The sequence below is a fragment of the Leptosomus discolor genome, chromosome 1, assembly GCF_034619465.1.
Source record: "Leptosomus discolor isolate bLepDis1 chromosome 1, bLepDis1.hap2, whole genome shotgun sequence".
NCBI classification, from domain to species: Eukaryota; Metazoa; Chordata; class Aves; order Leptosomiformes; family Leptosomidae; genus Leptosomus; species Leptosomus discolor.
The window spans coordinates 160,936,006-160,955,092 of NC_141391.1; the positions used below are offsets into that span (position 1 = coordinate 160,936,006).

General features: G+C 45.6%; 1 protein-coding gene across 3 annotated transcripts in view; it reads right to left on the reverse strand.

Moving 5' to 3' along the window:
* The window catches only part of RBFOX2 (RNA binding fox-1 homolog 2), a 169,333-nt gene that overhangs the window by 116,497 nt on the left and 33,749 nt on the right, over positions 1-19,087 (reverse strand). For all 3 annotated transcript variants that reach the window (XM_086468718.1, XM_086468726.1, XM_086468735.1), the window contains exon 2: positions 15,737-15,787. In XM_086468718.1, coding sequence (XP_086324844.1) covers positions 15,737-15,787 — 51 coding nt within the window. The remainder of the gene's footprint in view (positions 1-15,736; positions 15,788-19,087) is intronic.

Sequence of the window (19,087 nt, forward strand, 5' to 3'; positions counted from 1 at the left end):
CAGGACTGAAGTTTGCAATCTTCCAATGCCTTCTAAGGAGAAGCTAGCAGGCTTAACGTCTGCAGAAGAAAGGGCATCTCTGCAGCTGTGTTGCCACCTCAGGCTTGATTTTCAAGCTGTATCTTCTCCATTCTATCACACCTGGATCTAGTCTGAAGTCCATACTGAATTGGGACACAGCAAATGTATTGAGATACTTGTAAGAGGGGATCAGAATAAGCTCCAGTGCTGGTATTTAAATCTTTAAAGTTTAGTTAACTAATAGCTGCCTTTGTATCTTCACTAGTAACATCCAGTGACCAAAGTCTGGAGAACAAAGTCTGATCTCCCTTCAATTTCTCTATGAAGTGGCAGAAAGTGTTACACTACAAACTCCAGTAAAAGTCCATTTTTAGTGTCAAATCATAAGTACAATATCCAGTTGAACTGACAAAAGACAGAAAGATTCTCTGTGCCCTAAACCAACTTGTCGGTGCTAAAGAGGGTATTTATTTGGTTGTGGATTTTGAAGAGGAAGTCAAACAAAAGGATACAACTCAGCTCCTACATCGACAACTCATCTCTTTATAGTCCACAAGGGAATTTGTACCGAAGGACAAACTGATGGCGCCCAAGTGTTAGCCTATTCAAGGTGTGAGATTTCAGGTGGTGAAACTGCTTCAAATACCTCATCAACGGAGCTACAGCATCATTACACCATATTCTTGTCTCCATGCTTACCATGTCAAGCGGCTGTACCACATCAGTGATTCATCAGAACGGCAACAACCCAGCAAATTAAGAAAGGATATGAAGATGGATTGCAACCGTGGGGAAAGGAGAAGACAGGGCGTAGCTCTCTTCCCTGGACCACACAGGCGTTTATTAATATGCTGGAACTCTTGGGCCTGCTGCTGCTAAAGGGGAACACAGACAGAACAATACCATCTTGCAGAAAGGGACTCCTCTGGCTTGTTTGTGCAAAGGAAGGTTAACAATGTTAGCGAGTTATTCAGGAAGTAATGGATACCCTCTTGCCCTGAGCAAATTCCTTTTCAATAACAGTAGTAATTTCCTAGGCAATACAACTGTATCAAGGTATAATGGCTACTATATTTATCTACAGAGGCCCTGTACTGCTGGGATCTAATTTACTACAGCGTAGAAAGCAGTTTACAAATCCTGGGATAGTAAAGTTGCTAGAGACAGGAATAAAATTCTACGCTGTATCGCTTGGTTTGAAGAGTGGGTTTTAACATCCCTTTTAAAGAGTGTAAAATACATTCTCTCCAACTTAGAAAGACTCGAAGACTAATAACCCCAGAAGCAGACTGCAAATACACCTATGAAAGGGAAGAAATCAGCTTAACAAATACTACATTGCGCACATTTTTTTTAATCCTTACTGTCACAGCTGCTTTATTTCTTCTTTTATTCAAATAACACTCTTTCGTTTGACCCTATGAGAAGAAAAATAATCCATGACATTACCTAGAAGCCTTATGTACCTAATGAAGACAAAACAGATGAAATATGGTTTCAGTATGAGAAATGGCACAGGTATATAATCAGCAAAGGAAGGAAGGAATGACTCCAGCTAATGAAGAGGTAACACCAATAAACACTGAATGACATCTCCTGAGAAACAAGAAAACTAAATTGCTAAAAGACTTTGGTGGAACACAGCATCAACCTGTGATAAGTAAGGGTGGGTGGAAAGAGACCAAACACACATGTCAGGGAACTGCAGATACTTCCATTATGTAACGGTAGTAAGAAAATCCAGGCAAAATCGCCATTAACAGAACTAAAAGCGAAATATTTCAACAAGGGTATTGGCAGTTGTCAAACCACATAAAGGAACAGCAGACTGTTCAAATGTAAAAGGCATTAATAAAGCATAAGACGAGAGGCATAAATAGATACAAAACATAGAGGAAGATTTCTAGAGGACAGAAATGCAACTGGAAAAATTTAGTTATAGAGTACAATACCCCCAACTTCAATTCACAATGATCAGCAGAGGTCAGTTGTCAGAAAAGCAATTCTGCTTCTGGTCTCCTGAGCAAAGCAGTCCTAAACCATACCTGCACCACCACCATCTAGCTGGGTTATTCTCATGGCTGCAGCAAATAGCTCCCTCCATCTGACTGGTTCCTCAGGGAATTATGAGCGTAAGACAATTTTAGAAAAGCCCGTGTATGTAAAGACTCACTGCACTACTTGTTTCGTGCTTTATAAGCAAAAGATAGTCCATTCTTCAAAGTATTTTCAATGTCTTTGTTTAATATGGGAATTCCAAGAAGGCACGCAGATAGATACCTATCTATATCTTTTACCAGGGCATTTTGCCACTCTGCAGATCTCACGTGCAGTGAGTACTGGGAACATCCAGCGTTTGTAACACGGGATGTTCCAACAATTCCAACAGATGTATTTCTTGGCACTTGAGTCAACTGATGTACTTGAATCAGGAAGATTTTGGCTCTTGTAGGAGCAGACCAGCTATAGATCTGGTTTTCAGCACCACTGCAGTCTGTGGGGTACAAACGCACTGTGACCCTCAAACACCTTCAGCTGAGCTTGTATTAAGGCTGTTCCACCTTCCCAACTTTCCCACACAGCCTGCCATGACAAAAAAAACCCAAAACACCCCAAACCACACCTGTACATTCCTCTGATGCCTTTTCTAACCAAATCCTGGCAAAATTAGACCCTTCCATTAGAGACTGATTGCAACTTCATTGCTCTTCCGATCCCTTTCTAAGGCAGACAAATTGAATGAGCAGCAGCTCCCTCACATTCAGTTTAGATGAGATGAATGGTATGAAGTTAACTATGGCCCGTCAACAAGTGCAGCTCTTGTGCCCTAGGTCCTATGCAATACATTTTCATCTTGATCCAAATTGAAGCTTTGAAGTGTAGTCATACTGTCTGACAACTACTATACCTCCTAGAGAAGCTACTCACTTTGACAACAAAGCAACCAGGACCAACAATATATTAAATTCCTCCCTGTTCCCAAATTCCCAGAAAGCAACAGTGACCAGAACAATCTTTTTTTCATCCTTGTGTGACCTGAAGAATGCATGTTTCCTTTCAGATAAAGGCCTTGCTATGGTTATCTAATGCTAATGTCACTACAAACTGGATTAGAGACGCCCAGAAACCTCAAAATATGTACATGGGTAGTCGGCTGTATCCTAACTCTAAGTCTGAAGGCAATCAAATGCTCCAAATTGTGCCTAATGTAGTTAAGTTTGCCCCTTAGGTAGGACAGGCCAGTAAGAACGTATTACACAGTGATTAGATTAATTCTTGAGTGAAATTCAGAGGGCTGGCTCTATCTGTCTATTGTGCCAGTATACTTCAAATTATTTCAGAGACTATCACTCTTCCCGTGCTCTGCTCCACAGCAGCAGCTGCTCAAGAAATGCTCTGTCTGGGGTGAAGCTGGCAGCAACTGGGGACAATGCTGCTGTCAAGAGTTCAGCTCCCAGTTCTGAAATACCATTCTACTGGAAATACCGAAGACCCTAAATCCGGCTACATATACCACAGGATGTAAAATATCTGTATCTCAGCTTTCAACACAAAGTTCCAGAGTCTCATGACATTTACTCCTTCGGCCCCTGCCAGTCTTTCCCCAGACCCTGCAAAGGATTGGAGCCTAGCTGCCATAAATGGCTGGAAAACAAGATGTTCTCCAAGCACTTGGAATTGAGGAGCACTGTTTTAGCTTAGAGAGACCATGGCAAGGAGCCAGGGTGACAGGTGCCCCAGAAATAGAGATGATGTTCAAACTGTTGCCAACATGAGCCACTGCTGTCCTCTTGACCTGTAAAGAAAGGATAGGCCTTGCTCTCCAGGTGTATGGGGAACAATGGACCAAGAAAAGCAAGGGGGTGTGTTTGATGGCAGCACCTGAAATCTCTCCTCAGTAAAATCCAACCGTGAAAGACTTTGAATGGGCCTCATCAGACACAATCCTACTGGTAAACCTTCATTAGGCCTGGCAGCAAGCACAGCTCAGTGCTGCTGCGACATCAGAGCGCAGCCCATCGCAATCCACAGGCACCAAAAGAGTTAAAAACGCAGATTCCTGCTAAAACTGCCAAGAGCTACAAACCTTCTCCTGTGTGGGTGGCTGCAGCAACTAAATCCACTCCCCAACAATTGGCTGGCCTGGGGAAAGAGAGGCGGGAAGAGGCAGGTCATGGGGGACAGCCCCCCCCAAGTAAATAGCAGCACAGCATCTGCTCAGGTTTTCAGCTAAAATCGGTGAGACAGTTCTCTTCATTTTATTGCCAGCCTCTCGAGACAGCAGCCTCTGACCTTTATCAGGAAGAGCACCCTTGTCCTCTAATCACAGACTTCCTGGAAAACGCAATCTAGCCGGCAATTAATACAGAATGGGGAAGGGGGGGGGAGCTTCATAACATCAAATTACCACTGCAAGTTTTTTTTAAATACATTCCCCCCCCCCACAATGACAGAAGAATTCAAGCATGTTCTCACAAACCATCTCGCTCCCACTAGCATTATTTAACAGTACTTATTAAAAGATTTTCTCACCTCTCCCCCCCACCAAAAAAAACTGTCCCCACCCCCCCTCAAGTCTTCTTTTGCAGATGTTGCCTGCAGCAGCATAGCTTCTTGCCGTGAAAGCTTCAACACAGGTGTGCAGAGCGTGACCTGGGCACAATTACATGTGCCATTTCCACTGGGAAATCTAAGAGACTTATTAAGCCAGGACAGTGCCGATTAATCTACTAATGGAATGAATCAAAAGTGTGTTCCTGGCCCTTTCCCTTTCACATCCCAAAGCCTCGGGGGAGCTAAAACCATCTGGCAAATGCCTGCTCCGAGCAACATTATGCTACTGCTGGAAATACCTCTCCCTTAATATTGAGAAGAATGAAACCATCTTCTCTCCACCAGCTATTCTCGGGAGCGTCTGCATAGCTTGCTGAGGTAGTCTGCTCGCACGCAGCATCCTTCCCCAGCCAACGCAGAGCTGCTCACTCACCATGCAGGAGAAGTCAGCAGAACAGAAAGTGATCCCATTCATTTACTCGGGGTCCTGCAGAAGCGGCCGGCACGAGCGATGCGGTGGAGCAGTTACCGTGCTCGGTGTAACGCAGAGGCTGCCCTCCCACAGCACAGCCCAACCGCAGGCAGGCAGAAGCACGCTCCCTGCCCAGACTGAGGAAGTGCTCCTGCTGAATTCTCTCAGTCCTGTCTTCATGCAAGGGGAGTTGCAGGTAGGGTAGCAAGGAGATGTTTATGTTAATTAAAAAAAAAAACCCTCTCTCCTCTAAGCACACCTGAAATGGAGGTCTGGCCAGAGAGCTTAAAGGGAAATCAAGATATCAAACAGCTCCAAGGTTCATACATGATACATGTTATTACTGTGAGACAGGGGGAAGGACTGACTCAGAGATGCTGAACACCCTGCACCCTTTGAGTAACAAGCTCAGGAAGAAATAGAGCTATCAGGCAGCTGTCACAAAGAAAGGATCTCTGGCACTTTTAAGATCATATAGGAGCAAAGAAGCATCCTATCTTGCAATTCAGACAGATTAAAAAAAGAGAGAAAGGCCCGAGACAACAGCAGTCATACGGCTGTGGGATTCTGCAGATGGTAACAACTGGTTTTTGACTCTCACAGAATAACCCAAGTACAGGGCAAGGGAGACAAGAGGTCCTCCGTGCTCAGAGGCAGCACTGAGCATGTTTAGACAAACATCCATCGGGAATTGCCTAACTTGTTATTACAGACTCCTAGGAACAGGAACTCCGGTCCCCTAAATTACTGTTCCAGTGCTTCCCTACAATGAATCAGAAAATTTTGGGTTACCCCATAATATCCAATTTAAGCCTTCCTTGATGCAAATTAAGTTGCCTTCATAGTAAATAATAAATCCTCATCCTCTATACTTCTCTTTCTTTTTTTTTTTTTTTTTTTTAAGAAAGGAACAAGCTCAATATTTTCCTCCCATGTCAGGCTCTCTGAGTCTTCTTTTCTGTTTCTTTCCTGGACTTTTTCCAGATTCTGCCTGTATCCTTCCCGAAATGCCTAAAACTAGGTACAGTACTCCACTCGCTGTGCTGAGCTCTGAAGAAAAAATACCTTCTGCACAAATGTATTCCAGGTTTTCAAGATCACAAAAACCAGCACCATATACTCCATTCCTTATCTCCTATTACCCCAGATCTTTCCTTCGGTATTACTGCTTAGCCAGCTATTCTCCTTTTCATATTGCATATACAGTTCCTTTTGTTAATACAGCTTGGTTTTGTTGAGTTTCACATTGTTGGATTTCAGGCCATTTCTGCAATTTACTGTGATCTTTCTGACATCTAATCCTACCTTCTAGAGGCTGCCAGCCCTTCCACATACACATATTCAGTCACAGTTTCATTACCTTGATGTTTGATGAACAGTACAAAAGAGCAGAGCAGCCAGAGCAGATCACTTTAAGACTCCAGATCACACACACAGAGAAAAGCATGACATAATTACTCCAAATACAGGTTTTCCAATGAGGTGCTCAGCCCCTTCTTCATTTCACCTTTCATTTGCCTAGTTTATGTAAAGGTCATGCAGGACAAAGTCCAAAGACAGTAGCTATCTCCATCTGTCAGGCCTACTGCCATGTCAGAAGAAAAAATTAAACTGATCTGACATGTTTGGTCCTTAAAAATTAGCAATCTATGTCTGTTGTTGCCTTAATTTTCTTTAATAAAGGATTTGACCATAAGCATCTGATCTTTTTAAGTATCTTTCTAGGTTCTGTAACTACGCTAACCAGTTGTACTTCTTGGGATCTCTAGCCTCCTTTCAGACCAAAAAAAAAAAAGGGAAAAAAAAAAAAAAAGGATGGAAGACTAATTTATTCACACACACACTCCCTTCATTCACTTGAAAGCTGTGAAATTTCGTGATATGCAGAATACACACTGGAGACAACCAGTCACTCAAGCACAGCCTCCACGGACCCGAAGGAGGACATCCCTGAACCTGAATTCACGGTATCTTGCACTGCCCTCGAAGCAGCAGCAGTGCCGTGCAGTGCACGTGCCTTTTGATAAAACCAGCTCGGGTCAGGAGCCTGCTCAGGCCGGGAAGGTGCTAGAGATTGCCTGCTCGGTCTCCCCCCTAAATGCAACTCTCTATTACCAGCACTCCTCCTCAAACACCGCTCCTCTATTGCCCCTCTGCTCACCCCTGAGGCATTTTGGAACAGAGCGAAGACTTGCATTATGAAAACCCTTTCCTCCGTCCCTCTTCGAAGAATCAAACGCCCAAGTGGAGAGGCAGCAGGGCTTGTGTCAGCCCTCCCTGGATGCTCCCCGTGCTGCTGAGTTCAGGCAGTGGCACGTCCTCTCCCCAGTCCTCCAAACGAAACTCCCCTCGCCGAGGACTGCCCTTCCGCAAACTTAGGAGAAGTCACCCCCAGACGCTTGCGGGACGCGAGAGGCCGAGCCCTCTTCCCCCGCTCTCCCTGTGGCCTTTACCCTTCCCGCCCTACGGCCGAGGCTGATGCCAGGGGAGGGCCTAGCAGGCACGCCGCGGGGAGGAAGGCGAGACGCCCGCCCCGCACCGCGCCCCGGGCCGGGCCTCAGCGACGGCGGGGCGGGGCGGCGAGCGCTGGCCGTGCGCCGGCTGCCCTCTCCTGGCAGCCCGCCGCCAGAGCGGCCCCGGCCCCGGCCCGGGCGGGCAGCTCCGGCCCCGGGCCCCGGCCCCGGCCCCGGGCCCCGGCCCCCGCCCGGGCGGGCAGCTCCGGCCCCGGGCCCCGGCCCCCGCCCGGGCGGGCAGCTCCGGCCCCGGGCCCCGGCCCCCGCCCGGGCGGGCAGCTCCGGCCCCGGGCCCCGGCCCCCGCCCGGGCGGGCAGCTCCGGCCCCGGGCCCCGGCCCCCGCCCGGGCGGGCAGCTCCGGCCCCGGGCCCCGGCCCCCGCCCGGGCGGGCAGCTCCGGCCCCGGGCCCCGGCCCCCGCCCGGGCGGGCAGCTCCGGCCCCGGGCCCCGGCCCCCGCCCGGGCGGGCAGCTCCGGCCCCGGGCCCCGGCCCCCGCCCGGGCGGGCAGCTCCGGCCCCGGGCCCCGGCCCCGGCAGCCCCGGCCCCGGCCCGGGCGGGCAGCTCCGGCCCCCAGCCCCGGCCCCGGCCGGCAGCCCCACTCGCCGCAGCACCACCCGTCCTCCTGCCCAGGTCTCCCGGTTGCACACCCGGGCAGGACACGAAGGCCGAAACCGCCCAGCTGAGCCCCCTTGCCCGCCGCAGCAGCACCTTCCAAAAGCCGGCTGTGTCAATCAGCAACGCGTGTGTGTGTCTAGGGGTACCTAGAGATAACTTTTGCAAAGGTATTATAATCCTCCAGGAAAAAAACAAACAAACAAAAAGATAGGCTAAATGCATACAAACTACTTACATTTTCTTCTAGTTTTGTTTTTCTGGTTGGTTTTGTGGGGTTTTTTTTCTTCTAGTTAAGAACATCCTCAGCCATGCAATGACAGTGCAGCTGCCTGAGCTGAGGACTCCACGCCTCCCTCACCTGAGAGCTTTATAACCACTTTAGTTTCAAGTTAGCTTTGCACAGGGCTTTTTCCTCATAAAACATACGTAAAGTGGGGGACTTGTTGCCACAGGGTGTTGTGGATGCCAAAGATTTAGACAGGCTCAAAAAACATTTAGACATATTCAATAAAGAAAGAAAAAAAAAATATCTATCACAGGTGACTTAAAAAAAATAATTTATGGCCAGGAAATCCCAAAGCCACAGGATTGCTTCAGGAGTATGGAGGAGGGGAAGTATCACCAAATCTTGGCGCTGCTCCCTCTGCTTTAAGTACTTGCTATTAGACACTGTCAAAGGCAGAACACTGGAAGGCAGAGACCTTCCGTCTGACCCAGAAGAGCCGATTCCATGTCCTCCATAGAATTTAATATCCATCAACAGGCTGTTTTCTCTAGACCACTTGGTTTCAGTCAAACTGCTCATTTTACAGACTACTTCTAACATATGTGCCACACTCTCTAGCACTCATATAGTCATTCAAAGGGGAAATCTAAACAAGATGCTGTCCCTCTTGCCTAAATAACTGAGGGGCTTTGGATTCTCCAAGACTCTTGCAGACATCGGGTGACACTTCAATGGTCAAAAAAGTACATTGCAGGAGAAAAAGTGGTCTCCTGGTCCTCTCCCAAGGATGAGTCACATCCCCGCTCTTTAACCCCAAGCAGAGATGAGAAATTGCTTGAACCAGAGGACTCAAACATGAAAGGCATTTGTATTACATCATCCAGCCCATTTCCTGCCAACGCCTTACAACCCCAGAGCTTTGGCCAGGCTATTCATCAGCAAGGTAATCGTACTTCCCTTGAGAAGCTGTTTATAGGACCGAAGGAGCTTACTGTCAGGAAGTCTTCCCACGTATCTGAATTAGATGCACTTCTTAACTTTTTCTCATACAACTTTTCTCCACAGTTATTTTTTCTCTCTTGTTATTGAGTAACAGCAAGGCATGCACTGGTGTGGAGCTCGCTGGAGGTGTTTATGAAATGTATTCAAGATTCTACAGGGGAAGGAGTCCCTGCCCTGTATTCAGAGAGGCTAGGAAGGCAGCAGACATGAGGGAAAAGTGAAATAAATACACGGTCAGAGTGATCTGTTTTTAAAACATGTGTGTCAACTGCAAGACACTGTGTTTCCTGTATTATTTAAGGGTTTTGATGGTAGGAAATTAGCTAAACAGAAAGGAAGAGAGATTTGGGGGAATTTGGCCAATGTAAGCACAGCAACTTGGTTCACAGTGAAATTTCAGAATGCAATTTTATAACAAGCTCAGTTATTTAGTGATGTATGCATTACATTTTTTTCTAATCCCAGTTCCTGAACCTTTCCTGCAGTTCCTTAGGGATGTAGTCTGGGCTTGAGAAAACAAGGAACCACTTCATGCTTCAAGTGATCAATCAAGTGTCTTATCAAGACAGTTCTGGAGCCAGGGGAGAAGTATTACTGGATTAGTCTCAGTGGATCTTTTCCTTCTTACAACTCATCCTTGATTGTTTGAACTTTAGTCTGTAACCAACTCCTCCTTCAATTTTCAGCTAAACACTCTGCTCTTCATTTTCCTTCTCAGATATCATGATTTACATCGCTTTTAACTTAACTCTTCACTCTATCAACATCTTTTTACCTTCTGAATGTGCTGAGAGTTACAAGCAGTGTTGGATGCAATCCAGTGAAGAAGATTTCTCAAACTCCCCACCTCCTGCAGTGTTAAATGCCTTTCCATAACACATCTTCACTGTCCCACATCCTCCACAGCTTAGATACTAAACAGTAACCCCCCAGCAATTATCCCACCACACACCCTTGAACCCCTCTGCGTGCAGCTGCCCCACAGGTGCTTCACATCTCCTGAATATGTTGGACATTTTTGCCCAGACCACATTCTCCAAAGTGAAGCTCGGTATTTTCTACGGGACACTGCAGCTAGGTCAGTAACAGAATATCCCTTAGGTCTCACCTCGTACAGAGTGGAAACATCTCACTGCTTGCCTGAAGAGAGGCTGTGGAAGCCAGGAAGCACTAGATTGGGCAGTCTTAACCCTAATTCACCTCATTTTAAACATAAGGAAGATGTTTAAAAGAGTTTCTCCTCATTAGCTTGTTCCCACCCCAAATTTTGGGTTGTTTCCTTTCAAGCAAAGAGGCACTCCTCAGACACACCAGGAACACTAGGCCTGGTCTTCTCCATGTTATATGGAGGACCTCACACACTTCCTGACCTTTGTCCTGGCTATTCACTCAAACAGTAAAGTGTTAAAACTTGATTTAAGGCCTTTCTAGAACCTCCCTCTGTCCCTCACTTCAAGCATTTGTATTAAATACACTCTATTCAAACCAAAAGCATAAGCAACAAACAAACCAAAAAAACTCACAAACCACCTCCTTTCTAGCTCCTGAATAACTTAACACTTCCACTGCCACAATCTCACTGGTTACCGAGCCAGTTAGTATACACACCAGAGGGTTTATTTTCATGGTCAGTTACAAGCAAGAAAACAAATTAAAAACCAAAATGCTTTTCAGGAACACTACTTACAGATTTAGACTCCTGAGACAGGGAGTCTTTGTTCCAAGACCGACAAAGTAGGGCACTGGAGAGACTGTGGCTGGTGCCATCATGGCACAAATAAAACCAAACAAGTGGCCAAACCATTTTCCTCCAGAAGGTCACTTTCTATTTGTTTTATAACAAGAGCATCTCAGTCTGTTAATACTAAACCAGGAGATTTTTGTGGATATCCTAATCCATACTGAGCCACTCAGCTGCTAATCCAGTTGTGGCAATATCCCCAAACGCACACTTCATCCACATGATGGAGAAGTCAAAGATTGGTGAAGGAACCTCAGACCACACAGACAAAAGGACAGAGGTTTCCCCCTCTGAACTCTCTGCCGAGATCCCCACTGCTCGCTGCAGAGAGACCACCATCGGGAGCAGCCACCAAGAGGAGCAGCAGTGCCTCCATGAAGACAGTTCCAACAGGAAGCCTGGTGATCTGCTGTCCTGCCTCCCCGTGGGAGCTCACGCACACCCTTCACATCTCAGGATGAAGGGCTTCCTTGCCGAACTCCCCACATCAGGAGGGACTGGGTAAAGAAAACAAACAGGGGGAAAAAAAAGCAACAGGGGAGGCTTCCTGTTCTCACAGCCTGCCACCACCACTGTTGAGTTCACCCACACGGGCTGGTGGCCCCGGGGAGGGGCCTGCACGCAGCCGCCTGCTGCCTACGGTGCCCCAACAGACAGTCCAAAGCAGCGAGTGAGTAAAGACCCAGGGGAACAGGCTGACAATTGGAGAGGATTTAACAGCGTTTCACCTTAAGCTTGAAGTCAAACCGAGTGGACAGTGATAAAGCTGTTCCTAGCAGTTGCCATGGGCACCCACGATACCTTGGGCTGCAGTCTCATCTACATACACGAGAACAAGGGGTCAGGCCTGGTGAGTGCTCAGATGGAAAACCAGCCACCGAAATTAAGCTGTTGAAGGAAGTGTCACTTGTGATAGGTGACGATGTTTCCACCACATTAGTACCGAGCCAATGGCCCATTTTGATTTAAGAATTGTACTCACGGAAGTACAAGCTTTTAAAAGAGGCTTCAAACCAACATCCTAACCCGTTGTGATAGCTGAGGATCACTTTCCGTAACAGAAGACGTGTAATAGCTCTAACATCCTGACCCAGTTCTGGTGTGTACAATTACCTCTTGCTTCCATAAATTCTCTCTCCTCCTCTCTCCCCTTCAGTGGCAGCTAAACAAGGTGTTCTTGCTCATTTTGCTTCCTGCTGGGGAACAAAATTATTCTGTGCAGCTGCCAAATTCTGCCACAGAAGTGCCAGTATTCAGCACTCAAATAAATTTCAGATATCATGTCTAATATATTTGGACATGAAAAGCACTAGAGCAGTACGACATTGGCCTTGGCTATATATAAAATGAGCTGGCAGTTAGCATGGAATAGCTTTCTGGAAGCAGAGTATTTATTCTTGATGAGTTTGTCTATATGTAAAAGTTATATCAGTATAGCTGTATCAGTCAATTTCCATGTTGAGACCAACTCACAGTACCTCTGAGCTGTTTGTCACAGCTTGGGAAATGAAGCAAGGAAGTCTTGGTTCACTGCATTTTAGGCAGGTGCTCGTGTAACAAAAAAAGAAACACCATTTTGTTGGCAGGCCCAACAGAAGGATAAAGAACTGAAGAGTCCCCAGAGAATAAGCTCTCCTCACCAAAAGACTTGGTTGCCATCTCGGTTAACAATGTTACACTAACACTTCCCTTATTTTTCCTTTACTGGGGGCTTTGTCCCAGCCATCAGCCTGGCTCTGGGGAAAAGGAGGGGCATCCTGCCATTCCTGCATGTGCATTAGACGTCCACAGGGCAAACCTTGAATTCTTGAGAACACTCTCAGAGAGCTCTCCAGAAAAAGAAACAGAAAGCCTTCTCTTTTTAGGCAAACTTACATCGTAATGGTTTAGCACACGTGCTCCCGGGGCCCTAGCACCACGAAAAGTCCAGGAAGCCAGTGCTCTGACAGGGCAGGTGAGAAACGAGGGGGCTGCAGAACAACCCAAAGCTCTGGGTTATCATAAAGGAATCACTCAACACCAGAATTAAGAGGCACACAGCCTCAACATGAACCCATCTCATTTGCCTCAGTGCTACTGCCTATGCACGATGACAACAGAATGCTTAAATATTTAGGAAAGGATACAAAATAAACTTCATGTTGTAGACCCAAACATTCCCAAATAAGCAAAGTGAAGACTCAAACCAACCACATTATTTCCACTGGCAGGAAGAAAAACTACAATAACCTGGAACATCTGGGTATGAATTAACCACTAGAGGGTGTAAAAACAGCACAGTGAAAGGTCTGCAGCCAGCAATTAACGGCATTTAGAGCTTGAAGGAGTGAAAAGGAAGTGAAGGATGCTACATAAGGTGAAAGAAAGGGCAAGTTATAGCCACAGAATTTTTAGCAGGGCTACTGTGATCACACGATGAGAAGCCCTAAAAATAAAGCTCTGCTTTGCTATTTCTGCTAAGGAAAACATTGTGGTAAAAAGCACAGTACAAGTATTTACAATAAAGAACTGCAATGGGAAAGAGCAACATACAGAGGCTTACGCTCATCAGCTCAAATACAGCCCCTAATCTGAGGAAATCCAACACAATTGCTCCTGCATCTCATAATTAGTTTGTTACAGGTTCAGGATCGCTACACATATTCCCACATCACTTCCTTTGTCCTTCCCCAGTGCAGAAAGGCAGGTGATGGATCAACCACTGCTCTCTCCCACACCAGACCCGTTCAGTGACAACAGAAGACTTCTTTCTCTGCTGCTGTCATGTTAGAGGCTCTCAATCAGATTAGCTAAAAGCCCTGAAACCTCATCAGTGAAAACCAGACCTGAATTTAAGCTGCTTCAGGGCCAAAAGCAAGATAGAAGAACAAACACCACAGATCAAGATGCTACCGAGAGCAGAAGAAAAAAACCACACAAATCAAGAAGCCACCCCAGCCAAAAAAAGATTTTTACAAGTATTTGCTAAAACGAAAACACCCAAGTTAAACCAAAGCTGTTTGTCCACTAAGAAATCTCCATAAAGCTGTCTGCCATCTGAAACGCATACGCACGCTCGCTAATACAGATTACTTCCTGTGCTCACCCATACAGACCTCTCCAGGGCTGCCCAGGCCATAATTCTCATTTCACACCCTGACTTCTGTACAGCTTCCCGTACCCATCTCTGCTAACCTGGTGACCTGCCAGCAACAGCAGTTCTGGACCTTCAAATCAGAAGAGCTATTAAGAAATGAGACAGAGGAAACCTGTGAAGTGGGACATACTGGTAGTCACCAAAACGAAACACCCGAAGACAGCCCTAAGTGGGTAGGTACAGTGAAGCACAACCAGGGTGTAGAGGTTGCCACCAGAAGGGAAAAGCTGAAAGCAGGTATGAACCGCTTTAAGGATCTGGGACTGGCTCTGCCTCTCAACCTAGCGTACCTTACATAGCCTGGACAGAGTAGGAGCACAACTCTCACAGCATCTCAGCGCGTAATATTTATTTGTGCTAGTTAACCGTTTACTATATCCCAGCAGACATTCTGAATAACTTCCTCCTATATGGAAATTCATACACACGTTACAGGCACCAAAGATTCGAGCTCTTCAATTGCTGAGGCTGCACTATGCTGCACTTTCTTCATAAACACATCTCCCATTAAGCTGTTGCTACATATACCCAGGCCTCATCAAGATACGCTGAAAATCACTTTCTTTATATAGCAGTACCTGAGAGTATTAAAGAATTTTATTTTGGTTTTGTTATTTGCTCATTACTGAAATGTGCTGCATTACTGATTTTCCGTGCATATTAATTTCCTGTTACATATTCTGGTTCATATTCTGCTTTGCAGTAGCACTGCAGAACACTGAAAAAAAAAACTTCATTCTAAGAACGAAGATTTAATGTGTGACAGTTGTATTTTACAACCCATTAAATTTCATTTGTTCCAAAGCATCTCCTCCTTCCATCGTGCAAATTCATCAACTGGGATTTCTCTGTCTTCTGCTAGGAGGCAAGAGAATGCTTACAGATGCAATGCACCGAACGGTATAATTTTTACTGCTGTAGAAGGAGAACATCCTGAATAAGAGCAAGGGGCAGGGGCCCTGCAGGCCTTGAAAGGAAGGCAAGACAAGTTCACAGATACGAGGAACAGCCCAAGGGGACATGTCATTCCCTACTCCACAAGCAAAGCAGACTCTCACAAAAAACTCAGTGTTGTTTTGCTCCCGAGATGCCAGAATTACAGCAATAAGTATAAAACAGGGCCAAGCATGCACTGGCACCGAACATCTACGTTCATTAACACTGAGGAGATATAGTGGGAGCTTAGGACAGGGATTTTAAGTTGCGACGTTTTTAAGTATAAAGAATTTCCTGAGCCGTTGGTAATGTGGACCATGTTTAACCCCTTACCAGGCACATTGCCACATACTGCTGGAGGCCATAAAAAACATTCAATTTACCACATACATCTCCACAAGCATTCCACAACAGAACAAAACAATTTCCACTCCATAACAAGACAGCCAGGAAGGTGTTGGACAAAACATCCATAAATGTACAGACACGCATGCACACATTTACTGCAATCAGACTCTTACTTGATTGTCTCTTGCTGGATATCCATGATAACCTGAAGCCAGAGGCTCGTTCTGCAAGACAAAAAAAAACAAAGAGTGAATTTAGTGGTTACAAGGAACAGAAACCAAGGAATTATAAGTCTGCCTTAACTCAGCCAAAAACAAGAGCCTGCATGAAATAGTGGAAGAATGAGCCAAGATTAAAGTATTCTGCTAACTTCCTATTTTCCATGTAAGCCAATACACCTAAAATTAATTTCCAACTCCTTACACCAAATTGTGCTGAAGATAAAAAAAAAAAATCCATAAAATAAGCATAAGCTAATCCTACCTTACCCTCTATAATTTCAGTTATATATCATTTTTGTAACTTTCCGAAGAATTTTTGTATGCAAACTTCATCACAAAAACTGCACAAAACAGAACACAAAATTACAGAAGCTACTGCCCACTTCGCTCAGTCTTGAAGAAATATATCCCCAAACATTAGCCATAAAATTTTCTCCTTTTCAAAACTACACTATAGTCTAACATGAACTTAAAAAGGAGTCAGTGTAACTTCAAACACCCCGGTAACCTGAGGAATATACCTCACACACTCCCAACAGGAACTCAATCCTCTAGACTTGCTTCCTTCACCCCAGAAGGGGCTCTAAGCCTACAGACTGTGTGTTATTGGCAGCTTCATCAGCCTGCTCTGCAGGAATACATGAACCTCCAACATTTCTGGAATCCCTCCATGAAATTCCCAGACTCATCTCTATTTTAGCAGTGCAGTGGGAATTAAGATAACATACTTCATCATACTCATTAAATGTTTATTTCTGTTTCTTAATTTATTTTCTGTTACTCTCCCTCCAACACCTCCTATTCAAAATGGGGAGAGAGCGCTCACACACACCCCATGTGTGCCCCTCTCTCTGGATGGAGAAGAAACTAAGCTAGACAAAGCCGCTATCAATTCCACCCGGGCACCCCTGTGCATTCACAAGCAACTCCCAGCAGAACGCTAGGAGGAGGAAAGGAGGCAGGCAGCCACCCTCCACAATCAGTTTTTAAGTCTGTTCCTATCTCTTATTATGACTTGCAAGGAGGAACTCCTAAGCCAGCCCTGCATCTTCTCCAGCAGCTCTTGGGGAAGGGCAGAGAGAGAGAGGCCCAAGGGGAAGACCGTAACAAAACACAGCAAAACAACCCCAAATTGTCAAAACCAAAAATATATTCTGAGCATGGAGGTGACAGAGACGAATGATCGCTGTCAGGAAGAGTTCTTGTTGAGATGTTTTGGGGTTTGTGCCCGGGATATTTGGGTTAAAGAGGCCAGCTCCTACCAGAAAGAGGTCTTCTGCCCTACACAGGGTGTGTGGCCACTGGCACAATTTCAGTTTATATGAGAACACTTTAACACAACTTCTGCTAAAAAGCAAGGTGCTGATATTTCAACACAGAGACTAGCAATGCTATTTTAAGTTTGTATTCATCCCCTTGTCTTCCTCTTTACCTCAAACCTGCCCAGGGGATTCTCCAGGGAAACTTGCCAGTAAACATCCACCCTCTCCTCAGGCTCTCATGCTATAAAGCTAGAGTAGCACGCACAGCATGAAACTTCAAGGACAACAAAACCTCTGGCAGCCAGTTTTTGGGGATTAACAGTAATTAATTAGGTTGACCACCCTGCGAGTACATTCTTCTCAAATACTAAGAGCCAGCAAGCAGGTAAAGCACAAAACTCTGCAAGTAATACAGAAATGAAGGAAAGACACAGAAGTCGGAAGGAGCAAGTGGAGACTGACAGCTCCACCCAAAGCTTTTGGGTTTTGACTGTGAACTTAATTAAAAGCCAAGCAACATCACGATGAAAAGACATGGCTAGTACTTTTCCCCCCAAATGTAAGTACACATTATAAGAAAGTACTGCGATTGTTTCTCTCACACACTACAGTTTACTAACTTATATCTAAGTGCCATAAACATCCACCTTGTATCAGTAGATATGGTCTTCTTGTGAAAGACCATTCCAGGTATGCTTTTAACACTACTTGTACACACACCTGCGAGGTCAGTACCTCAAACATGCTTGTGTGCCAGTCTCTCTCAACACCTTGGAAACTAGAAAGATTTCCACACAGAGAATAAGCAATAAATGGAGAAGTTGCCCCTACAGATACTAAATATATGGCCAGCAAATGAAAGGAAAAAGTTATAATGAACAAAGAAAAAAGAAATTGGTGCTTTTGAGGATGATGTTCTTCACATCAGGAACTAACAAACCAGACTGTCACCACGAGGCTGCAGCAGAAAAGAAACAAAACTGAACTTTGCGGATTTTCCTGAAGTCAAAGTACCTGGATGCACAGAAACCACCTCTAGAAACAGACCAGTTTCCTAAGTAGAAGCAAACCACACGAGTGTGAAAAGGAAGAGAAAGACCATTACAGAGATCTGCAGGCAGTCCACAGTACATAAGAGGTCAGAAAGAAACATGAAAAAAAATTGAGTGGAGGAAAAAAAACCCACAGCCAGCAATCTCAACTTTGTTTTTTGGAAGACATACTCCACAAACAGCAGACTGAAAACATGTGAGGGATACACTTGCATCAGAAGGTAAAAGAAGAGGCGAGAGAAGGAAAGCAAGGAGTTTGGAGAAAGCAGAGGTTAGGAAAAGGGTAGCCACTGGAACATTAAGGTCACAAAAAGGCCAAAGATATCTCCGCCTTTCATACAGCAATGTTACCACCAAGTACTGAACTCTGCAAAATCCCCGCTGTGCGTATCATTGCTCTAATTGAACTTAACTCTCCAAGAGAAGGCAGGAAGCGCCCAGGGAAACCGTCTCCCGCCAATAATCTCCAGTGCTGCCAATTTTACAGGTCACTAATGGTGAATCCGGGGCCTGCTGCATGATTATTCCATATGGAGTTTGCTTTTGTTGAAAACCAAACAGAGCAAGAAGTAAAAGTGTTAAACTCCTGCAACTGGAACAGGACAGTCCTGCAACATCCAGACAGAAACCCCCTGTTAGCTAGCGGGTGATCTAAGGCAGCAGAGGCTGGGGATACAGCTCAATCTCCTCCTCTGCCTGCACACGCACAAAACTAGTATCACAAAACGGAACTGAAAAGAGAGAGAGGAGGATTGACACAGGTAAGTACCCTGCCCACAAACACAGAGGGGATCCTGCCTTCTGGCAGCAGCCTCGTGGGAGAGGGAATCCTCAGGTAACTCCACTTCTTTTGCAGCTCTCTCCTGCCAATTACATTTCTCTTTCGATACCAACATGCAACCAGACATTTGTAAAGAAATTGAGTTAGGCAGTGCTAGCCTGCAAAATCAAATCAACCTGACACTGGGATGTTTCATTCCTTTGTTTAC